Consider the following 25,905-nt stretch of genomic DNA (forward strand, 5'->3'; position numbering starts at 1 on the left):
TTCTGTTTCCATAAGGAATGACATTGGGATTTTAATTGGAATCATATTGAGTATGTATAGCACTCCTGGTAATGTGGCCATTTTGACAATATTAATTTTGTCTATCCAAGAGCTTGGGAGATCTTTACATCTTCTAAGGTCTTCTTCAATGTCTTTCTTTAGTGTTCCGTAGTTTTCATTGTGGAGGTCTTTCACCTGTTTTGTTGATTTCCAAGTATATTTTTTTTAGGCTATTGTGCATTGAGTAGTTTTCCTAATTTACCTTTCAGAGAATTTATCACCGATATACAAATGCATTTGATATATGGGTATTAATTTTATATCCTGCTACTTTGCTGAATTCATTAATTCTAGAAGTTTTCTGGTGAAGTTTTTTGGATCCTCTAAGTATAGAATCATGTCTTCAGCAAATAATAATAGTTTGAGATCTTCTTTTTCTATTCATATTCATTTAATTTCTTTCATCCAGTTGCTCTGGCTAGAGTTTCAAGAACCATGTTGAATAGAAGTGGTGAAAGAGGGCATCCCTGTCTTGTTCCAGTTTTTAGAGAGAATGTTTCCATTTTTTTCTCCATTTAGAATGAAGTTGGCCTTGGGTTTAGTATAGATAGCTTTTACAATGTTGAGGTATGTTCCTACCGTTCCTATTTTTTTCTAGTGTTTTGAACATGGAAGGGTGCTGTATTTATTTTGTCAAATATTTTCTCTGCATCAATTGATATAATCATATGATTCTTTAAGTCTATTGATGTGATGAATTATATTTATTGATTTCCATATGTTGAACCAACCCTGCATTCCTGGAATGAACCCCACTTGATCATGGTGCACTGTTTTTTAATATGTTTTTATATGTGAATTGCCAGAATTTTATTGAGAATTTTTGCATCAATGTTCATCAGGGATATTGGTCTTAAATTTTCTTTCCTTGATGTGTGTTTGCCTGGTTTTGGTATCAGGATGATACTAGCTTTGTACAATGAGTTTGGAAGGGTTCCTTCCTTTTCTATTTCATGGAGTAATTTGGGGAGTATCGGTATTAATTCTTTGTAGATTTTATAGAACTCAATGGTGAGTCTGTCTGGTCCTGCACTTTTCTTGTTTGGTAGGCTTTTGATGGCATCTTCTATTATTTTCCTAAATAATTATCTTATTCCTTTATTTAGTTTTCTGTGTATCTACCAATAATTCATATCCAGCTCTCAACAAATGTGGACCCCCTATCAATATAAAAACGTCATTTCTCACAATGACGTGTTTTGGGAATATCTTTCCCAGATCTTTCTGTCTGCTTGCTTTAGAAGTTGCTCATCCTGGGATCCACAGTCACATCATGGAAATTTCCTTTTATTTCCCTTGGACCCCTTATGTCCCACACAACTTCCTATAAAAGAGTAAACCACTGAAAGGGCATCCTTTTTCTTGGTTTATTCCCTTATTTTGCTGGATCACATTCTCTATTAGCCTTGTAAAAAGAGACTGTGATTGGTGTATTTGTATATAATTTGCATGTCTTAAATTACCTTACTCAATCTTGATAGGTTTTAGCAGTGTGAAAACTTTTGGATTAGAAATTATTTAACCTCAGAATTTTGAAGACATTTCTCCATTATTTGCTAGTGTTCAGGGTTGTTAAGATGATATTCTAATTATTTAACATTTACAAGTGGTCTGTTTTTCCGTTATCTCTGTAAATTTTCAGTATTGTTTGTCCTTGGAGTTCTGAAGTTTTATAATATGTCTGAAATGTTTTACATGACATGCTCCTCTCCTCCACCTTGGATACTTCTCTGATTTCATCCCCCAACACTCTCCCATCTTTCAGTATGCTGTGGCCATGTTAGCTTCCCTTCTTTCTTCCAGCATGTTCAAGCACAGTCTTCCCTCAGGACCTTTGTACTTCCTATTCCCCCTGTATGGAGTATTGTCCCAGATATCTGTGTGATTCACCCTTTTATTTCCTCTGGATTCTGTCCAGATGTTACTTTAATAGTGAGTACTGCTCTGATCTGATATGAAAAGTTGTTTAACTGTGTAAAATAACCTACATCATCTATCCCCAGCATACTTTTTTTAAAAAATATTTTTTAATATTTATTTTTTAAGTGTAGATGGACACAACACAATGCCTTTATATTTATGTGGTGCTGAGGATCGCACCCAGGTGCCGCCCGTGCTGGGCGAGCGCTCAGCCTCTGATCCACAATCCCAGTGCCCCCCCCCCCCCAGCAGCATACTTTATCCTTTCTTAGTTCTTATTTTAGCATAGAAGTTATCATAACTTGTTAATTTATTATTTGTCTTTTCACCATTAAAATATAAGCTCCATGACAATATAAACATTTATATATTTTGTTCAATGTTATATCCCACTTCTCAAAAAATTATTATTCCCACTTCTCAAAAAATACTAATGAATGGATAAGTGAATATGACTTGGAATGGTCTTTTTTCATCCAACATGTCTAGCATTAAGTAGAGTTATTTGGAATATTATATTTTTATTTCTGGAATATTTTTTGAATTTTTCCTTTAATCATTTTTTTCTCCCTCTTCAAAAACTTCTGTTTTGAATGATGAATACATATCAATCCTCTAATTTTCTTTTTTACTTTTACATTTCTTGTCTAATAATAATATACTATATAGTAGGTCTAAGTGCTTCAGAAAAGCAAATAAAAGTGCTAAGTGGGGCTGAGGTTGTGGCTCACTGGTAGAGCACTTGCCTGCCACGTGTGAGGCCCTGAGTTTGATCCTCAGCCTCACATAAAAATAAACAAAATAAAGATGTTGTATCCACATATAACTAAAAATATTTTTTAAAAAGTCCAAGTGAACTTTCTACCCATGGTTATTTTTGAATCTGTAATAAATACTTACCACTTGGCAATATCATAGAAGTTAATACAGTTTGGGGTACTTTTTTCATTTCTACTTCATACTTGCAACTGGGGCTGTACTTTAACTCAACAAATGAAACAAAATCCATAGGATAAATATTGATGGAGGTTGGACACCGAAGTCTGTACATAAATGGCACCGAAATCAAGTTAGGTGTTAAAAATTCTCCCTCCCACATCTATCTCTACCTAGTAAGGAAGCAGAGAGCTGGATTCTAATCAGACTGTGGGATAGTATTTTTTTCATATTAATTCTGCATATCACCTTTTGGACAGAAAATAGTAAAGATGCAATGAAAATTAATGTCTTTTGAGAATCTGATATCAAAAACTATTCCAGCCTCTTTGCATGTACAATATAATACCTGTACCCAATTCTGAAATAACAGTGCCATTTAATCCATATTAAATGGGGAAATTGAAGGTAATTACCTAGCTCACAAGGTCATACAACCAGTATTAGATCTGATACACCAACTGAAAAAATTGAATTTCATAAATCTTAAAAGCAAACTAAGACTTCTAAAAGAATGTCATAAAGAATTGCTGTGTATTTTAATAATAGATCTGTTACAGACCATATGAAAAGTTATTTACCTATTTTTAAAAACAAAACATTTGAACTGGAATATTCGTGGAATTTTATCAGAGTTTTACATCTTCATAAAAATTTTATTAAAACCTGCTAATTTTGCCTAAGTCCAATAATGATGAATGTTGATTGGGCAATTATATCACATATTTAGATATAGTTTACATGAAGAAACCATTAAATATTAGAAAATTAGCTATCTACTAGCTGTGGAATTAGGTGGAAACAAGGAATAATTGTCCGACAGACTTGTTCAAATCCTCTCTTCTTATTTTAATGTTGTGATTTACTGTTCCCTTGTATGTAAAATGTTTATCTGAAAAAAAAATCTGTAAAATACTAATATCACCTTACCTTTAAGTTTTTTTTCAAGGATTAGAAGAATAATTTTTCAGAAGTATGTGAATCAATGAGACATTTCATAGTATACTCAACAAGTATTAGTTTATTCTTGTTCTAATTACTGATGCTGCCCTTTCTTTAATTAAGTTGTGGAATCTAGAATTACAGTGTTCATCAGTGGACCACATTATTTATTTGGCAGAGTACACTTTCCACCCATTTCTATTTTAAAATTTTCTGAAGAGAAATATTTTTAGAAGGTGACAAAGAGCATTCCACTTTAAGCATTTGAGGGGTAAAATGGTCCTGGCAAGTTTATCCTTGTTAAGTCTAAAGACTTAGTGATATTGGATATCCTCAATTTATCCCTTCATCCTCTCTTTGCCCTAAATACTCCTGTATCTTATGTGGTTCATCTCTTTAGATCTGTCTTGCCCTTGGCCTTTTAGCTGAGTGTGGCCATTAGGTCCTGAGTGGCATTAATGTAAAATCAGGGTTAGTTGTATCCCTGTCAGGTGAACTTCTCTAAGCTTCCAGGTTTGGGCAACTTCTATATCCCCCTGCTTTTCTAAGCCTAGGTTTAGAAAGGATTTCTTGCTGTTAGTTGGAGGTGGGCTATATTAGAGTAGTGGCATATAGGTACCATACTATCCCTGGTAGTTTCCCTAAACTACTCAGATTTAAAAATAGTTCCTGTGTTAAACTCTTCTGCAACTACCCAGTTAAACTCTGCTTTCTGTTTTTCTCCAAGCTCCTACTGATAAACATGTATGCAAATAAATATTAATGATCTTCCAAGATGACTTAGACACACATATATTAGTTTAAGTTCAGCCAGATATATTCTGAAAACTGAGTTTTTCTCCAAATCCTGATTAAAGACTAGAAGATATAATCTGAAATGCCTTTAGGCTGGAAATTAATCATGGCTAGTATTCAAACATTAACTCCAGATGACTATGGATATTTTCTATAGACATTTTATATAATCTATAGAATGTTATTGGAACTCTCAAAATTAATAACCTTAAAATTTGGCTTGACTTCCTTATACAACTTTTGCAAAGGTTTTATGTTAATACACTGTTCAACATTTTCAGCATAGCCTCATTGAACTTGTATATTTCGAATAAAATTTTATAGTTGTCATAAGATCTGCTGACATTTATTATACATCTTAACTAGAAAATAAACCATCCATAAAGTCTGTTAGATTAAGGACTATGCTTTAATTTTTATTCTTGTTTGTTTCTGTTGTTGTTTCCTTTTTTCCTTTGCTTTGCTTCTGATTAGTGTGATTTCCAGTTCCCACCCTCATGACTGTCTATACTAGGTGTTCCATAACTGTATATCAAATGAACATACCAGAGATCAGTGTTAAATTAAAAATAATTCATCTTTTACTCCCCATGCCTGTATATTTCATTTTAGCCATCACCCCCCCAAAAAAAACAATAGTTGGAAGATTTGCCCCTCTGTAATATCACTCTGTTGAGAATCAAGAAAAGGAAATGCTAGATCACTATTATGTGTTGTTATTATTATTATTATATTGTTATGTGTTATTGTGTGTTAGGTATTACCATTTCTCTCTGCCTTTTTTCCTCACTTATTTTTAATATCTCTGCAATATAATTGGTATTTCTTCTGGATCTCTTTGTTTCTTTGCTTTGGTTAGTTAATACACTCTCTATTGCATTAAGTTATTGATCACATTCTCTCAGAGCACAGAATATTACTCAGCAGTCCTTAGCCTTCCCGCTGTAGTTCTGTGCCTGTTCCCTGCATCTGGCATAAAACTGTTAGTCTTTCTTGGCTTTTGACAAATTACTTAAGTAAATACCAATTTACTTCATTCTAGAAATATACCTTAATGGAGAGTTTTCATCCTGGAAGGGAAACCTTCTTTAAGAGATTATTACAAAACAGAAGTGATACTGGTAAACTGGCTGAAGTTACACCAGGTACCTAGGCAGCCCAATGAAAAGGGAATGTGATAGGTCTGTGCTTCAGTTAGAGAAATCCTCAGAGATATGGGGACATCTCACTTATATTTTTGAAGGCCATAGGTTTCTATCTTTTTATGTTATTTACTTTTTCATAATATGACTATGTAAGTATTGTTGAATAATTATATCCTGATATGAATGAATCTAATGCAGTATCCCAATTTTGGTTTTAGTAACCAAAGCTAGACATTTTCCCAGCCTACCATATTCTCAATGAAATCTCTTGGCCTTTCCCAAATACACTGCTGTTTCACCTTCCCCCTAACCAAAAATGCACCCTTCCTAAGCAATATCTTATGTTTATATAGTTTGTTTTTATCTACACAACATTATTTTATTTGATCTTTACAGTGATCTGAGTGTAATATGATGTAAACTTATCATCTTATTGAGCCCTTCTTAATAACATAGTGGAATATGGGACTGACATCTGGGCATGGGAAACCTACCTGATTTTTCATTTTGTTTTACATATACACATCTAATTTGGTAAATACTGTATACAACATATATTACTTTTCCTATGCAAGCAATCTTTAGGTAAAACATTTGAATAAGGGCTACTTTCTCAGACAGACTAAGGGGGAAGTATATACAAATTATCTCTATTCACCATATGATAAAACACAGGGCAGATAGGAAATAGATACTTTGTTAGTGATTACAGTGCTATAATCCCATTTTGCTACTGTCTTTGGCTTTCAAATACATCTTAAACTATTAGGAAGGATACTGAAATAATTGCCTATATCACCTGCTGATTTGTGTACTTTGGTAACCATTATGGTAAAATAAATAATTAATACTAACTAAGAGCCCAACCTCATAACTGCCTTCCGTACTCATACAGTTAATTGGGTTGGTTGTTATTTCCACTGGTTTGAAAATTGATTCCCATATGCATTTTACCAGGTTGCACTATTGCTTTTTGTGATTCTTATTTATTTCTTCTCTCTTTGAGGCCAACACTTAATTATGAAACCAAAAATAAACTCCACTAGGTTTAAATACTAGGATCAGATAACAAAAGCAGAAAGGCTCTTTGGAGCTCATTTGGTATTTATCTCTCTTTACTTACCACTTGAAGAACTTGAAAATGAGAAAGATCAGCTTTTTTGTTTAAAGCTATTGCTGTGAAATTGTATGAATACTAATGGATGCGTTGTATTTAATATCACAGTGATTTCTACATGAGAAATTATTAGAAAAACAATTAATTCTTTATCAAAAGAAGCCAAATAATTTTTCCATTTAAGTTTACATGAGAGTTACCTTACATCTTTGAAGAAAGTGATTTTAGTTATATATACTTGTGCGCACACACACACACATCTCCATATTTATCTTATAAATGTGTATTTTCATATATGTGTGTAATATATCAATACAAGTATTGATATATATTTATATATATAATATATGTATTTTCCTATATGTGTGTATATATATCAATACAAATATATATGTATATGTGTGTGTATGTATGTATGTATATATACATACATACATACACACACACACACATTAGAAACTATTATGAAGGCATTATGGTGGTACACACCTATAATCCCAGCTACTCAGGAGGCTGAGACAGGAGGATTGCAAGGTGGAAGCCAACTTGAACAACTTGGTAAGACCCTGTTTCAAAAAAAGAAAGGAAAAGAAAATTAGAAAGGGCTGTGGGTATAGTTCAGTGGTAGACCACTTGTCTACCATTCATGAGGCCCTAAGGGGAATCGCAGTGGGTGGGGGAAATATAACACATTTATCCACAGAAATTATTTAAATCCTAACTTTGTTTATGGGAAAGCTTTAATGCTAAATAAATGTCTGGTAATGGCTCTCAGACTTTATGAATACTAAAAGCTACAAACTTATTTTTATGAGTACCCAAAATTTTAATTTCTCTTTTCTCAATAAATGTAAATTATATTTGAGGCTTTCTATATGCTGAAAGACATTATCTCACTTAAGCATCAAGTCATAAGCATTTAAAAATGTTATGAAAAGAAAAAAAAACAAGATGTTATAGAAAATTTAGGGGGGGTGGTATCAGGGAATGAACTCAGGGACACTCGACCACTTAGTCACATCCCCAGCCCTATTTTGTATTTTATTTAGAGATAGGATCTCACTGAGTTGCTTAGCACCTCGATTTTGTTGAGTCTGACTTTGAACTTGTGATTCTCCTGCCTCAGCTTCTGGAGTCGCTGGGATTACAGGTGTGCACCACCAGGCCCAGGTAGAAACTATTTTTAAGGTAATGGTTTTTAAATCTTATTAAACTAGCATGGAGATTATTCACTGTTAGACCATAAAATGGAGGTATAGGAATCTAAGTGCTCTGAAACACTCCAATATCCTATAGTGACCAAGAAAGCCACACCTTCACTGAGTATCACAGCATATCTCTTCTGTCTGCTTCACACCTAGCATCAGAAACTGCAATTCGAAAAGTCTAAAATTGGCTTTCTGCATATATTTTCTTATCTAAAAAACATAATCATAAAGTTGTATTTGCTAAAACAAGGGTAGTAGTAATACAGATAATATTAGAAATCAATTTTCTCAATCCCCCTAATTATTCTTTGGCATTACCTTCTTTCCATTTGGTAAGGATCCCAATCATTGGTCTGTGTGTGGTCTGGTGTAATTTGATGCTTTTAGTGCCCTGATCTCAACATGGGGATTTAATTCAAGACCTATGTTTATTCCTACACATTCTAGGGTGAAATGAATTCAAGCTATCTTATGAAGAATAAGGAAGAGTTCTGGAAATATAGCAATAAACATTGTTTTTTATCTGCTATATTTTTGGCTTTTGAAGAAATAAGAAATAGCTATAACTTTTTCCTAGGGTACCTTTTTAGAAATGTGAACAGAAGGAAATGAGGAGGAGGGGTGCAGATTCATCAAGAAGTATACAGAGAAAGAGGAGGCATAGAGGCATATTACATGTCAACAAGGAAAGCACACATTCTGTAAGCTACCAAAAGTTTTTATGTTTATAAAATTTAGGAAATGCAAGTGAAATGTATGTCTTAGGACTTTAAAAATATAGAACTTTTTAGTGAGATCCTAAACAACTTAGTGAGTCCCTGTCTCAAAATTTTTAAAAAAATTAAAATTAAAAATTGTATATAATTATCTAGTTACTGAGTTATAAAAGATAGCTCTAAATTATGTAGTACAGATTCTTAAGATAAGCTTCCATCTTTCAGCAATTTTATTGTATCTTAATTTAGATACTTAAGTAGATTGTATTTTACTGTCAATAGTTAAATAGTAGTTAACATTTTAAACAGTATTTATGTAATTAACAATATTGTACTTCCAACTATAATCTAGTTTTAGTAGAGAGTGGTGTATAAGTTTTAGTATAATAAGTACAGTTATTCTATATTATTTAAACTAGAATCTGGTTTAATACTTTTATATTAACTTTTAAACATTTCTAAAATACTCCTTTGCTTACTTTTAAAATATGGATACATTTAAACTTCAAAGTTGCTTATGAATGGCTTTTATGCAAAGTAGGTTAAAAGAAAGTATTCAAATCTTAATACTTGCTTTCCTAATTTCATATTTAAATGAGTAACCAAAGAATTATTTCATGTCAAAGTTGCTATCTTCAGACAAATACAGAATCATTGTTTTTTGGACATTTGTTAAAGCCTTGTAAGATCACATTGATTGTGGTTTGGTAATTCTTTTGAAAATAAATATATTTACATATATATTTCTATATAAGAATTCTTTGAGCCCTGAAATATTGATAATTACAACCATATATTTTTAAAATGTTAATGATTTGACTTACTATTCTAAAAATAAGAGTAAGAAGCAAAACTTCTGAAGTTATACACCACTTATAGCAATTTATATACTTGTTTACGTTTCAAATGTTAAAGACAGTGAAAGACCAGATATCAAGAAAAAAATAAAGTGTCATATAATAGGAAAATACCAGGTCAAATATCTTACATTTATAGGGTTCTGAATGTTTATTTCATTTAGTTATGACTATATTTCCTTTAAAACACTTGCTTTTTTTGAGTGGTGGGAACCAGGGATTTAACTCAGGAGTACTCCACCACTGAGCCCATCGCCAGCCGTATTTTGTATTTTATTTAGAGGCAGGGTCTCACTGAGCTACTTAGCACCTTACTTTTGCTGAGGCTGGCTTTGAACTTGTCATACTCCTGCCTCAGCCTCCCAAATACCTGGGATGACAGGTGTGCACCACAGCACCTGGCCAAACACTTGCTTTGTTCTTAGTTGTTAGGCTATATGTGTGTATAAAGCCACTGGCTTACATGTTTTGATCCAGTATTTTGTTTTTGAACCATTCATTTGCCAGCAATGGAAGAGATTTTTATAGGTAAATACAGATGTGTTTCACCTTATTGGGGGTCACCTCCTGTTAAGCTTATCATCAGATGAAAACATCCCAAGTCAGAAATGCATTTAATATGCTTAGTGTACCTCAGAGCAACACAATACATGGCAGTATATCAGTTGTTTCCCTCATGATGGCAAGGCTAGCTGAGTATCACCAGAGCACAACAAACCTGCATACTGCAATCATGGTACCATTTCTACTGAATGAGTAGTGTTTTCACACCATTATAAATTTGAAAAAAAAAATTGTTAAGTTGAACTTTGTAACTTGGGAGACATCTGTTAATATTTTATGCATAATTTTTTTCAATGCAACATCAGGTTTAATTTGGTGATCACATTTTCCTTTATTCTGAATAAGAAATAATCTTGGAGAGAAACATGAACGCCTGGATGTTGAAATTTTATTACTAAATATAACAGTTTTGTATGTCTGGACATCTCTCATAAATGTCTTGAGTGTTGAATGAGATAATATGTAGAATATCTGAAAGACAGGGTATTGCATTCAATAAATGTTAGAATTAAAAATGGAGTTTAACCTTTTGATTAAACGTGAGTGGAACATGTGCTTTTATCAAAGCTCTCAACACCCCAGTAAAAAACAGCACAATCATCTATAAAGGCATAAACCCACAAAGACACAGAAAATGAGAATTGTCAAAAATTCTGTTAGGTTAAGGTAGATAGAAATGACAGACCTAAGAAAAATACAGCCATTGGAACATAGGAAAATTCAGGATTAAAGGCACCTCTAAAGTTTTGGATGAACTAAAAACAGGAAGATTTATAGAAAGAAAGGCAATAATTTATACTAGGGTCCTATCCAAACTATATATCCAACAATTCCTTTTCCATTTTGGTAAAACAGAAAAGTTTTACTGTCTTGAGAGGTTTAATTAAAAAAGATTCATAGTATCAGATCCCAGGGACAAGTCCACCAATATTCAATTAATAGACATTCCAGGAAGAACCCATAAAACAGAAGGAAGGAAATTTTCATGAAAATCAAAGAAAAATTTCCAGATGTAAAGGACAAGAATATGCAGATTGTAGTATCCCTGTGAGTACCCAGCAAAATATATGAGGAAGACCCTTACCAAGGCACGCCTCATGAAATTTCAGAATTTGAAGTATAAAGAGGGCAGCAGTAAAAGTTTCTGTGAAGAAGGAGAAAGTCATATAATGGCTTAGAAGTCAAAATACATGTGACTTCTCATTAGGAATATGTTAAGCTAGAAAACAGTTACAAAGAGTCTTCAAGGTTCTGAGGGGAAATGATGTTAACCTAGAATTATATTCTTAGCCAGATTATCAGTTCAATATGAAAGTGTCATAAATACATTGTAGTCATACAGATATTTTAAAATTTATTTTTTAAGAACCCTTTCTCAGCTCTCAGAGGTCCATTTCAACTGTGGAGAGAGATGATGTAGTTTGAGTCCATTCTCATTAACTCCCTATTTAAAAAGAAAAAAATTGCCTTTTCATCAAGATGGCACTGAAAGCAAAGAAGGAAGCTCCTGTCCTTCCCAAAGCTGAAGACAAAGCAAAAATTTTGAATGCTAAGAAGGTAATGTTAAAAGGCTTCCATAGCCACAAAAAAGGAGATAAGATCCACTTGTCACGTAACTTCCAGTGGCCTAAGACATGCAGCAGTAGAGGTAGCCCAAATATCCTTGGAAGAACTTCCCTGGAAGAAACAACTTTGACCATTAGACTATCATCAATTTTCTTCCACTATTTAGTCAGCCATGAAGATTGAAGACAACACCACACTAGTGTTCATTGTGGGGCTCAAGCACAACAAACACCATTTTAAACAGACTGTAAAGAAGCTCTGGAACGTTGATGTGGCCAAGGTCAATGCCCTGGTCAGACCTGATGGAAAGAAGGCATAAATTTGACTGGCTGATGATTCTGGTGCTTTGGACATTGCTAACAAAATTGGGATCATATAATCAGATATGTAAATATACATTTTTTTCAACATAAAGAAAAAGAAAAAAGTCATCTTTTTTTTTTTTTTTTTTTTTTTGCTTACTGGGGATTGAACCCGTGGCCTTGTGCATGCAAGCACTCTACCAACCAAGCTATATATCCTCAGCCCCAAAAGTCATCATTTTTTAAAGAAATGTAATGTCCAGACTTCTTATAATATGACAGTCCCAATATCTCAGATGAAGTCCCAGATTACTTAAAATATGTAGTATAAGGAAAACATGACCCATACCAAAGGGGAAAACATATTCAATAGAAGTTAACTCTGAGATGTCTCAGATGTCGAAATTAATAGACAAGGATTTTAAAGCAACTATTATAACTGTACTCAAGAACTAAAAGGAAACTTTAGAGCATCTGTTCTACCAAAATGAGAAAGTACATTAAGAAAGATCAAAAGCTGAGATGAAGAAGGATCCAAAACAAGAATAGGAGAGAGTCTGGAGAGCTCCAGGTGAGATCTCATCTAAAAACAAACAAACAAAAAAAAAAAGCAAGAAACCCAAGTGTATTTCAAACTGTCAAATGTCTCCTATGAAACAGTATTAGGTTTACTGGGGGAAAAAAAGTACAAGGAAAACCAAGAAGAAAACAAATTATAAAAGAAATTTAATTATAGTGACCAGCCTGTTTATAATGTCTACATTTACATAATAATATAAATACTGGTGGTTAATTTGACAAAAATTACAATTTATAGGTAAGATCAGAATAAAAGGAAGAAGATGTTTAAATTTGGGGCATTTAAAAATTCTGAATATTTTTTACCTCTTGTAATAGTTGCAAATATATAAAACTGAAAATTAAAAACTTATAAGTTTATTTCAGATATGCAGACAACAAAAACAAGCTCAAAAAGTTGAAAATGTTTGCTGATGAAAGCAGGATTGTGGATTGGAAAGAAATATGGCAAGGTTCTCCTCTCTGTCCTTAAAACATTTATTGTATTATTTGATTTTTACTGTTATATACATGTTACTTTAGATACTAACTTTTTAAAATTGGAAGCTTAATACTTATAATACACATAGCATAGAGCCTAGTACAACTTAGGTACTTGACAAAGGGGTGGGAGGGGAAGGAAGGGGACATGGGTGTAGAAAAGATGGTGGAATGAGATGGACATCATTACCCTAAGTACATCTATGAACACAAATGGTATGAATGTACTTTGTATACAACCAGAGATATGAAAAATTGTGCTGTATATGTGTAATATGAATTGTAATGCATTCTGCTGTCATATATAACAAGTTAGAATTTTAAAAATGAAAAATAGGTACTCAATATATACTATACTAGCTATTATTATACCAAGATTATTAATTCTAAGAGTCATTCAAGTCCCAAAGTACCTGTTTTAAATGAAAGAGAATCATAAACCTACAAATCCAGAGAAGTTACTCACTGTATCTAAATGTATGCAGTTACTTGATAGTAAAACCAGAGTTGTAATATATATATATATATTTAACTCCAACTTCTTGAGTCACATTGTGGAAAATTCAGAGAGGACTTTTGAGGTTATTTGTGGCTGGTAAATATGGTTGTAAGCAGGACTGTCCTTTCATAGCCCAGGCTGGCATCTACCCTGGTTAGATAGTTTATGCTTGATAGATGGACAGATGGCTAGAAAGACAAATAATTTAGATCTGGCAATAACTTAACCTAAGATCCTACCTTTTCATTATAATGAAACAACGCCTGTCTTTCACTATTTATCTTCACAAAGGAAAAGACCTAGGATTTGGGGAAAACATAAAGAAAAGAGATATACAACAGAAGCATTGTTGAGATGTACTATTTTCAATGTCTTAATAATTGGGGAATTTTCAGCTTAATTGTTGTACATTTAAAACCATATGAAATTCTAGAGAAATCTGTCTGCTGAATTTATGTGGGCCCCAGCTTCAATATAAGTGTATGGACTTCATGTAGCTCTTCCTTATATTATAGATAGAAAACTGAAAATCTTGGAGGGGAAAATAGGTCGCTGACACTTAGCAAATAATTATAAACTGCCTTTTGGGGATTTGTTATCCTAGACCTAGAAGTTTTACTTGAAAGGGAATTGGGAGATGGGAGTGTTAGGAAACTGGTTGAGGTAGATAAAAAAGAAACTTGGTAACAAGTACAATTAAAAAATTGTGCACTGAGCATTTACATTTTATGGTTAGGGTATGTGATAAACATTGTTATATGAAGATAACCATAGCTCTAATTTCTTTGAGAACATTATTTTGAAGCCTATATTTTAATAAGAACATGCTGCATCTTTTAAGAAGAATCAAGAATTTTCATAATTTGAATATACTACCATATTAGGATTCTACTATATATATTCTAATATACTATCATATTAGGAGGCCAAGTCCCAGAAGAGCCAACTTGTAGATACGTAGTCTGAAAGTTGGCAGCCTCCAGACACAAGAAGAGGTGATGTTTCTTTCAGGTGAATGCACACAGCTCCCAGCTCAGTGAGGCAGAAACTATTTCCTCCTGTGCAGCCTTTTCTACTCTGTTAAGCTTATTCAGATGCTTGACTGTCTGGATGAGGTCTGTCCACTTAGGAACGATGCTGTGGTTTGAATGTCCCCTCCAAAGCTCATGTTTAAAATTACCACTGTAACAATATTAAGAAGTGGGGCCTATAGGGGTGACTAGGCCATGAGGACTCTGCTCTCATTCATGGATCAATTCTCTTATCGTGGGATTAGATTAGTTATAGCAGGAGTAGACTAGTTATACTGCGAGTGGGCTCCTAGATTAAGGATAAGTTTGGCCCCCACCCTTTCTATGTCTTGTACATACTCACTTTTCTTTCCGTCATGTTATAATGCAGAATGAATGCCCTCACCAAATTCTAGCACCATGCTTTTGGATTTCACCACCTCCAGAACTCTGAGCCAAATAAACTTCTATTGTTTATAAACTACCTCGCCTGTGGTATTACAGCATCAGAAAGTGAGCTAAAACCAGGCAGTCTGCTTTACATGGTCTATTTGCTGATTCACGTTAATCTCATCCAGAAGCATGCCCATAAACACACCCAGAATAATGTTTGACCAAATGTCTAGACACCCTGTGGCCCAGTCAAGGTGACACATAAAATTAACCATCATAAATACATAGACAAAAATTATTGGAGCTTAAATGTGGAATTATATGAGAGGAAAACAAAAAATGGAATGGAATGAAGATATAGAGGGAAAATATGAGTCATTCAGGGTAAAGACCATTCTTATGTTAGATAATAGTGAATTACTTTGATCTCCAAATAAGAATTGAAGATGATATTTGAGTAAAGTCATCGTAGCAGTTAAATTAGGATATTATGGGGCTGGAGTTTACTCAAGTGGTAGAGTGCTTGCCTCATATGTGTGAGGTACTGGGCTTGATCCTCAGCACCTCATATAAATAAATGTTCATTAACAACCAAAAAAAGTATTCACTTTAAAAACTTAGGATATTATGCTTAATAAATATCTTAATGCCTAGCTTATATACTCATTAATAATATAATCCAACACCATATTTGAGGGAGATCATGTTAACAGTTAAGATGAATAACAATTTGTAGGCATTGCAATTTAGAATCCAATAGTTTAAAGGTCCCCTAAGGTTTGTCAATCTGTTTTGTAAGATAGTGCTGTTATATTTGATTTGCTCTTGCTGCTAGGTGTACATGGAAATTTTTAGAAGTATCCCAATGATAATACATTTGTTGGTGTAGATACTTTATTTACCTGATCCATTTGATCCCCTCCTTTGGTAGAGAAGAAAAGGTCAAATTACTTCATGGGAGAGTAATTTTGAAGCATGGGACACATCAGAATTGGACAGGCCCTGGTAAGATAACCTAGTGATAACTTTCAGTGACAGTGGCATACTAACTACGCAGAGCCCTGGGTGTTCTAGGGAGTGCTGCAGTGCTAATCCGAGTAAGAGTATTTTATTAGTTGAGAGTAATTAGAAAATCAGGTAGATAAATTTTGGCTGATAAACATGACAACTTTGGAGAAGGTGATTTATCATGTTGAACTCTGCTGTGTCTTTGTTTTTTATTTTCACTATCTTTCTGGTTGTACTGTTTAACACATTTTTATAAACTGACATTTTAAACAGTGTGATAGAGATTATTTATATGTAGTATGGGCAAACCATTTAGTAATTGGGGGATACATATTTCTCCTGATCCTTTCTTAGCATGAGTGAACTTACGTATATCTACGTATTGATTTTCAGTTTTCAAATCACTATACATTTAAGAACACAAAAAAGTTACTTAATGTACAATACTGTCTCTGGTTCTCTCTGTGTGTGCAGCCAAATGGATATGCAAACTCATGTTGTTCGACACACTGACTGCATGTATTTTAGCTGATAGAAATGTTTGTATTTGAAAAAGGATATGTATACATATTTTCCTGACACTTCCAGTTTTTAGAAAAAGTATGTTCATACATTCTTAAAACTGTTGAGTTTATTTTTGGATAGATACATCATCTTCTAAAAAACCTTTTCCCCAAGATTTCTTTTTAAATGGTTAAATTTAAATTTCTATATTTAGGTAGGATTATGTTTATATACCAACCACCAGTATCCAGGAAATTCAGTGGTAAATCTGACAATAAGGAGTTTATAGTCTGTTTTGTAGTCTGTATATTTACAGAAGGTTTGAAGCTTATTTAGTAAAATTGTGTTAACATTGAAGCTAAATTTCCTCAGCACAAATGCACTGTTTAATTTGATATAATTGTTAAGATAACAGTGCCACTTTTAAAAGATTAGTTTAGGAATATGTATTAGATTTATTTCTTTTAAAGAAGAATGCATTCAAGAACAGCTTTGATATGTTAAAATGTTTATAATATTTCATATTGGATAAAGTTGCTTCAGTGTAATCAGCATGGCTTGATCATATTTGGAAGAAGTTACAGGCTCATTTTTGTAGTGTTTTCTCCAGCATCTTTATTTTTTTCAGATGGATGTATTTTATGTTCTTTCTAACTAATCAAAATAAGAAACTGAGTTTGTCTTTGCCAAAAAGTAGAACTATCATTTTTCACATTCTTTTATTTTCCAGGTCAGTTTCAAGTAAGATTGTGTTTCTAGGGCTTCAGAATTCCTGCAAACTTGACTTTGTAGATATAAAGGCCCAGATGAGCATTTCAAGGGGAATCTAACTTTTCATGCAGTATGTTTCGTGTTGTTGTGCATTCCAGATACAGTTAACTTTTTGTGTGCATGTGATTAGGGTGGAAAGAAATTAATGTAGTCCAGTATTATGATTTATGGACTGAATCCTTTCCTCACTGAAGATTTGCCAAAACTAAAAGTATTTTTTTTTCCCTTTGGATATTAGAAACAGCTACTGTTTTTGTTGATCTTTTAAAGTTCTGAATGGGGCTATTTCAAATCATACCAGCATGGGAGCTCAGATTAATAATATACTTATTCAGCTAGTGATACTGAGTGAAACCATTGCTCACATGGGTATGAAGGATAAAATTTCATAAAATTATTTTCAGGTGCATTAATGCATTTCTGGAAGCTGTGTATGATTTTTTCTATTGCATGAAAGAAATCAAGGATTTCTGTTTATTATATCAGTTACAGGTGGGCTCATAATTTAATGGCATTTTTTTATATCTTAAAACATAGGGTATTTTGCTTTTAAAAGCAATAATGTGATTGCTGAATTACTCCCAAAGGTTTTTAGTTCTTAGTATATTTATCTCTCTTGAGACATCATAATTATACTGTGTTTAATTTATATTACTGAGAAAAATTCCTAAATTTCCTTTATTAATAGTTACAGCAAGCTGCTGAAGTTTCTCAGCTGCGGGGAGCAAGAGTAATCTCTCCTGAAGATCTTCTGTTTTTAATGCGCAAAGATAAGGTAACATAAAACAATTTCATTGTGTTAAAATTCTAGTCCTAGTATTTAATTGAACTCATAAGGAAACTGTGTCCTTATTATATAGCTTTTCATTTTGAATCATAACTATCAAACTAATGTTTTAGTCTATAGTTTACACACCAGAAAAGATATACAGGGAGAAAGGCACATATGTAAAGACACTTGTGTCAAAATGTGCTCACAACTAATCCTCACTTATCCTTACATGTCTGTGTATGTATTTTCTTTTCTTTTTGCTTTTTGTTTTAAGTACTGGGGATTGAACCCAGAGATGAACCCACATAGCCATATCCCTAGCTCTTTTTACTTTTTATTTTGAGACAGGGCCTCAGTAAGTTGCGTAGGGCCTTGCTAACTAAGTTGCTGAGGCTGGCCTCACACTTGTGATTGTCCTGCTTCAGCCTCCCAAGTCACTGGGATCACAGGCATGTGCCACCACACCCAGCACAATTTCTATTTTTTATAAACATCTCCTTTTTCTGTTTAAACTCTTGGTATTAAAATATTCACACTGCTCTTTGTCTAATTTTATAATTTATTTTCCGAGTGTAGCTATTTGAAAATAATTTATAATATTTAATATGTTTTAGTTAATCATCTCTCAGTTAATAAAAAATATAAAGGGAAAAAAATAATGACTTCACTCTCAAGAGATTATGATCTGGTTTAAGAAATCTTTATGATTTGAAGAACCACTTTGAGGCTTACCAGAATTTCAGAGTTATGTGATTTAGATGGAGAGTCTGAAGGATTTGTTGAAGTTGGGATTTCTAAGGTGAAGCTTTCGCAGTCCTGCAGACAGGACCAAATAACCCAGGATGTTGGTTCAGTAATCAAGGTAAAATATGATTAGTATGGTGACTGGAAATGAGAAGGAAGAACTCAGATAAAAGTAAGCATTTGCAAGATTTGTTCACTCTTTTTTAAAACTTGGGAGATTTTTAAGGAGAAATTCACATCAAGTACTACATAGCAGTGGTGCTGTGAGGAAGAAGCCTTGACTGCAATTGGCAGCAAGGAGACCCTAGAGCAGAGATTCTTTATAAAAATAGCTGGGAAACTACAGAGTTAGCATTAGTTCCTTGTAGAACATTTTGTCAGGTTTTTGTTTCACTGGTGGAAATAACAAAAGATCAGTACATTCTACATTCCACTCCAACATTTTTTTCTTGCCCTTTTGTGGAAATCAAATTTTAAATCATATTTAAGCTTCAGAAATATATACCATTTGATACTACTTTCTACAGTTCAAAAGGAATCTTTTTACCAATAAAAGACATAGGTGACAGTTGCCAGTTTTCTCATCTTTCTCTTCAGTATAATAATTTTATTTATACACTGACATGTTTCAAGAATTTAAAGTAGATAGGTGAACTATCAGATAAAACAAAATGAAAATACCAAGTGGAATCAGAACAAAGAGAAAAGAAGGGTAGCCATCCATGGGCAGGTGGATTTTTTCCTCTTAATAATTTCTAGTTTTGCCAGGTGCAGTGGCGCACACCTGTATCCCAGCAACTCCGGAGACTTAGACAGGAGGATCACAGGTTCAAAGCCAGCCTTAGCAAATGTGAGGCGCTAAGCAAGTCTGTTAGACCCTGTCTCTAAATAAAATACAAAAAAGGGCTGGGGATGTGGCTTAGTGGTCAAGTGCCCTGAGTTCAATCTCTGGTACCAAAATTAATAATAATAATAATTTATAGTTTACATTCAAGCAGTAGTTATTGACTGCTATATTGACTAAGCAGCTTTACCTTGTTTCATGAATTCTTCACAATAGGCATGATAGGGAGGTACTTTTCTTACTTTCGAAATGAATAAACTGAGATTTAAAAGTTATGTTCTACTTCTGGCTATGCTGAACTTTGGTTGTAAGACCAATCTTTACCTCTGTTTTCCTGTATATAAAATGATAATTATATTTGTCTGTGTCTGAGGGCTATTGAAATGCTTGTGAAGAGCTTTGCAAAATGTGGTACATTTCAGTTATTATTAGAAATTTTGGACAAGGGAGCCAGGCATGCTGGCACTTGCCTGTAGTCCCACCTACTTGGGAGCCTCAAGGCAAGAGGGAAGACTGAATGTTCAAGGCCTGCCTGGGTATTTTATAGCAAGACCTTGTCTCAAAAATAGAAAAGGACTGATGATATAGCTCAGTGGTGGATCAACTTGCCTAGCCCAAGGCCCCAGGTTCTATCCTTAGCACCACAAAACAAAAGGAAAGAAAGAAAGAAAGAAAAAGAAGAAGAAAAGAAATCTTAAACCTGAAGGTCGGAAATCAGTCACAATGTCTTCTAAGTGTAAATACAAAACAGATTACTACTACGTATTACCAGTCACTTTTAAAGTTAAGTGGTATTGTAGTTTTCTAATAAATCTGAAGAAGGCCATCATTAATATCTAACTATCATTCATGATCTTTAAGTTTTTTAAAAATAGTTTCTCAGGTTACAGTATAGTTTCACCAAAATATCATACACAAACCAATTCTTCTGGTGAAAAGATCTCAGATGATAGAAAAAAATAGATGTAAAGGATACATATATTTTTTAAAACAATTGTTATAAATCCATTATCTAGATGTTTATGAGTCACTTTTTAAAAATGAAAATTTGTGTATAAAAATTCTACAGCATAAGGATACTTAACCTTAGTATGCAAATGTGGTATTTATTACAATCTTCAAAAAGAATTTTAAAACTTTTTATAAGACACACAAAAAAATAATTATTGTGATTCTGGATACTTGCATAAGATAGGTAATTTTAAAACTACTTTTATTTTAGCATTTATATTTCATTTAATGACTACATATTTATTTTATAGAATTGTTCTATAGATTGCTGTATTTTCTCCAGTGATTCTGGGTTGCTGGTTTATTAAATTTTATTAATCATAGTAGTCCTTATTAAATAAAATGAATATGTATGTAAGTTTTATTATTTACTTATTTCATGTTTTTAATAGAAAAAGCTTAGAAGACTACTAAAATATATGTTTATTCGAGACTACAAATCAAAGATCGTCAAAGGCATAGATGAAGATGATCTTCTAGAAGGTAACCAAAACAAAACACTAAGATAAAAACAGTAGCTGTGACACATGTCTGTTGAATGACACATTTTTTCAAAGTTAATATCAATATCCCCTTCATATTAGGATGGAGATATATATATATATATATATATATATATATATATATATATATATATATATATATATACACACACACTATTAAAAATAATAGTTTGGAAATTATCCAAATATTTAGTTGTTGGCAGTTTAATATTGTGACTTTCTATTTAGATGACTTCATCAGAGTTTGTTTCCTTTTAATAATTTGTGTACTGTTTTATATCAGAAAATCATGACACAAAGAAAATTGTATTGATTCAATATAATTGGTTTTTGCAAGAGTGATTTTTTCTGTGGTGGCTTAGAGAGCCAGAAAAATTTTGTATTTCTGTGTGTTTAGTTTTGAAATTGACATGTACAGGTTTTATTTATTTGTAATAAAATGTATCTGATGTTTTATAATATAAAGTCACCTCGTTCTGGTCTATTTCTAACAAAAGGCATAATAACAGCTGGGTACAATGTTGCACACCTGTATTCTCAGTGGCTGGAGATGATGATACAGGAGGATCAGCATCAGCAATTTAGTGAGGCCCTAAGCAACTTAGTGAGACCCTATCTCAAAATAAAATATTTTAAAAAGGGCTGGAGATGTGACTTAGTGGTTAAGCACCCCGGGTTAAATTCTCAGTACCTTCCCTCCACCCCACTAAAAAAAGGTAATACAAAGTAGAAAATTTTCTTTCTCTAATCTTTTGAAATCATTTCCCATTTTAGAATATTTAGTAAAATATTAATGTTGCAAAATCAAATATTACTAAGTTGAAAATAGATAAGTACTTATTACTGAATAAAAATAAATTCATAGGCTTTATTTAGAAATAAAACTTATTTAGAAATATCTTAAGAAATAATTTATGTTATTTATAAGTATTTTGTGAAAGAATCCATTTTTAGAAATAGCAAACTATTTTAGAAATAGTTTGATTATAGTCATTATACAATTGTGTCCATTTCTAATAGATAAATTAAAAAATAAGAAACTGACAAAATACTAGCTAATGAATATTTCCAAAAACTAAGGTTAACAATTTTGAAAAAGAACCAGTTATTTTCATTTTCTGTCAACAAATGATGTGAAATAGCCTTGAAAAAAAATGATTCTAATTAAATATATTACACAGTATCCCATATTTAACACTACAAAACTTTTATAAAATTTAATTCTGGAAAACTGTTGTCAAGTGAATTTAAAGTTTCCTTTTATTGACTGCTTAAAGAATACAGACTTGGAGTAAAATAGACATGGATTCCAATCAACCCCACATATTTCTCTGTATGTGACCTGTAGAGTCAGTTTTCTTATTTCTAAGAGGAAGTTGTGCTTCTTAACATGTAAGTTCTTTTGAGAGTTCAACATAATATTCTAAAAGCATTTCATACATGTGTGTCACTGAATAAATGATAGTTAATACCATGCTTTGAATACCTAGAAACTTAGACTAATAAGACTACTATTCAGTTTTGCTAATACCAGAATTTGATCTGATGTGCTCTTTTTCTTTATTTGAAATCATTCCTCTTAATCTTCATTTATAAGCTCCAATTTTGTGTATCTTTTAAAAAGTCCACTATTTTTTTTAAAGTTGATATTGGCCAGGTGCAATGGTGCATGTCTTTAATTCCAGCTACTAAGGATGCTGAGGCAGGAGGATCACAAGGTCAAGCCCAGCCAGAGCAACTTAGGAAGATCCTGCCTCAAAATTTAAAAAAAAATATTAATAATAAAATAAAAAAATTAAAGGCTAGGCAATATAGCTCAATGATAAAGTACCCCTGAGTTCAATCCCTAGTACCAAATATAAGAAATTTAAAAATTCTAAGACAGCCATCTGTGAAGACCCAACAAACAACATCATACTTAGTGGTGAAACACTGGGTACTTTATTTCCTGAGATCCAGAATAAGACAAGGATGTCCACTTGTGCCACTTATATATAATATTGTGTAGGAGGCTTTAGCAAGGGTACTTAGGCATAAAAAGAACAAAGGACATATATACTGGAAAGGAAGAAGTAAAATTATCTCTATTTATAGATTACATAGTCTTATATATAGAACATTCTTAAGAAACCTACTAAAAACTGTTAAAGCTAATAGACAAGCTTAGCAATTTTGTTTTGTTTCTGTTTTTGTTTGAAACTGGCAATTGAACCCAGGAATGCTTTACTACTGAGTTACCTTCCTAGCCCTTTTGATATTTTATTTAGAAATAGGGTCTCAAGTTGCCCATGGTGGCCTCAAACTCATGATCCTCCTGCCTCAGTTTCCCAAGTAGCTGAGATATGGGAAACTCAGTGAGTTTTGATCATAGAAATATATAAAAATCAAGCAGATTCTGATAAATTGGCAATGAACCCTCCAAATATGAAATTAAGAAAACAGTGCAGTTTGCAGTAGCATCAAAAAGAACAAAATATTTTGAAATGAATTTTACCAAACACCTCTAAGACTTCTACATTGAAAATTACAAAATATTGTTCAAAAAAAGAAGGACTAGATTAAAATAGGTATCCTGTTTTTATTGATTGGAATACTTATATTGTTAAGGTGGTAGTACTCCTCAACTTGATCTATGGATTCCACCTGCTTTTGGTAGTAATGAGCAAATTGATTTTATCATTCACATGAAATTTTCCAATTCTGGCATAAAATGACCCATTTTCTAGGATATTCAGAACTCAAAATAGGTAAAACAGTCTTGACAAAGAACAAAGTCAGAGGATTCATGCTTAGTGATTTCAGCTCCTACAAGAATCAAGACAGAATGGTACTGACAAGAGGATAGACATATTGATCATAAAGGAATAACCATTTGGAATAAATTGAAATTGAGAAACCAGAAAAAGCCTTCACATTTAGGGTCAATTGATTTTGACAAGGGCTTCAAATTAATTTAATGGGGGGAAAATAATCATTTCAACAAATGGTGCTAGAAAAACTGGATATCTACGTACATAAAAAAAAAATTGACTGGTTCCTAACAAAGTATACAAAGGCTAACTTACATCATGGAACTAAATGTAGGAACTCAGAATAACAAATTCTTAAAAGGAAATTTTGACTATTCCACAAATAATACTCTTTTCATAAAAAGCCAAGAGTTCAGAGAGAGGAAGAAAGGATGAGGCCAACATTTTTCACAGGTCTGTTGGTGGGGAGTGAAAAGAGGGAAAATGAAAGTGTTCTGAAAGTCTTTCACTGAATTGTGGGTAAGACTAGGAAAAAAAATTATTGGGGAAATGTTACCTCTTGTTAGAAGTATAGTTGATAATTCATTTAAATAATAGTTTGAACTATATTGTTTAAATATGTTCAAGTAATGGATCTAAGTAGAAGAAGGGGAGGTCAACATTATGAAAATGGAAAAATAGAAGGTAACCATGAAGAAAATGGAGAATTTTTTACAATTTAAACTAACATAAGAAAATGGAAGGATTAGCAACATAACCAAACCAGTAAAAATAAAGGAAAAGGAGGAAAAAAATGTGAGATAAATGCTAAACATGAAGTAAGAGAAAATAATAAAAATCAGTTGTACATTGGTAATCACATTAAATGTAAATGGATTGAATTCTTCAATTACTAGACAAATTGCAAACAACAGCAAAAAAAAATGGGAAGCTCAAAGTTGTAAATAATGAAATGAACAAATATTAGCAGGAGGGACAATATTAACATGCAAGGTAAAATTCAATATTAAAAGCTCCAAAAGGATAAGGAAGAATATTATATAATTGTAGAAGACACAAATTTTGGAATAGTAGACCTTAACAATAAATTAGCAAACTATCAACATATGCTTACCTCCCTTGTTAAATTGACCTCTACAATGAAAACTACAGAAAACTAAACAAAGGAACTGAAGAACACCTTAAAAGTTGAAAATATCTCCCATATTCTTGGATAGGCAGAATTAATTTTGTCAAAATGGCCATACTACCAAAAGCTCTGTACAGATATAATGCAATTCCTATCAAAATTCCAATGATGGTATTCATAGAAATAGAAAAATCAGTCATGAAATTCATTTTGAAAAATAAGAGGCCCAGGATAGCAAGAAAAGTGAAGCAGGAGGCACCACAATACCAGAACTTAAATTATGCTACAGAGCTGTAGTTACAAAAAGAGCATGGTATTGGCACCCAAACAGACATGAAGCCCAGTGGTACAGAAGAGAAGACACAGAGACAACCCACATACAGTGATTTCATACTACACAAGGGGCCATAAACAAACGTTTGAGAAAAGATAGCCTCTTCAACAAATGGTGCTGGGAAAACCGGAAACCCATATGTATCAAAATGAAATTAAACTCCTATCTCTCACCCCATGCAAAATTCAACTGAAAGTGGATCAAGGACCATTAGACCAGAGACCCTGCACCTACTGGAAGAAAAAGTAGGCCGAATTCTCCATCATGTTGGCATAAGAACCAAATTCCTCAACAAGACTCCTAAAGCACAAGAAGTAAAATCAAGAATCAATAAATGGGATGGTATCAAACTAAAAAGTTTCTTCCAGCAAAGGAAACAATCAAGAAGGTGAAGAGAGAGCGTACAGAATGGGAGAAAATCTTTGCCACCTGCACCTCAGATAGAG

The 25,905-nt window shown here is 32.8% G+C and overlaps 1 protein-coding gene across 1 annotated transcript in view; it reads left to right on the forward strand.

Moving 5' to 3' along the window:
- Supt3h (SPT3 homolog, SAGA and STAGA complex component) overlaps nt 1–25,905 on the forward strand; it is a 458,422-nt gene that overhangs the window by 292,781 nt on the left and 139,736 nt on the right. The window contains exons 4-5 of the mRNA XM_026394451.2: nt 18,061–18,147; nt 21,136–21,226. Of these exons, the coding sequence (XP_026250236.1) occupies nt 18,061–18,147; nt 21,136–21,226 (178 nt within the window). The remainder of the gene's footprint in view (nt 1–18,060; nt 18,148–21,135; nt 21,227–25,905) is intronic.

Source organism: Urocitellus parryii, chromosome 8, assembly GCF_045843805.1.
Source record: "Urocitellus parryii isolate mUroPar1 chromosome 8, mUroPar1.hap1, whole genome shotgun sequence".
Lineage (NCBI taxonomy): Eukaryota > Metazoa > Chordata > Mammalia > Rodentia > Sciuridae > Urocitellus > Urocitellus parryii.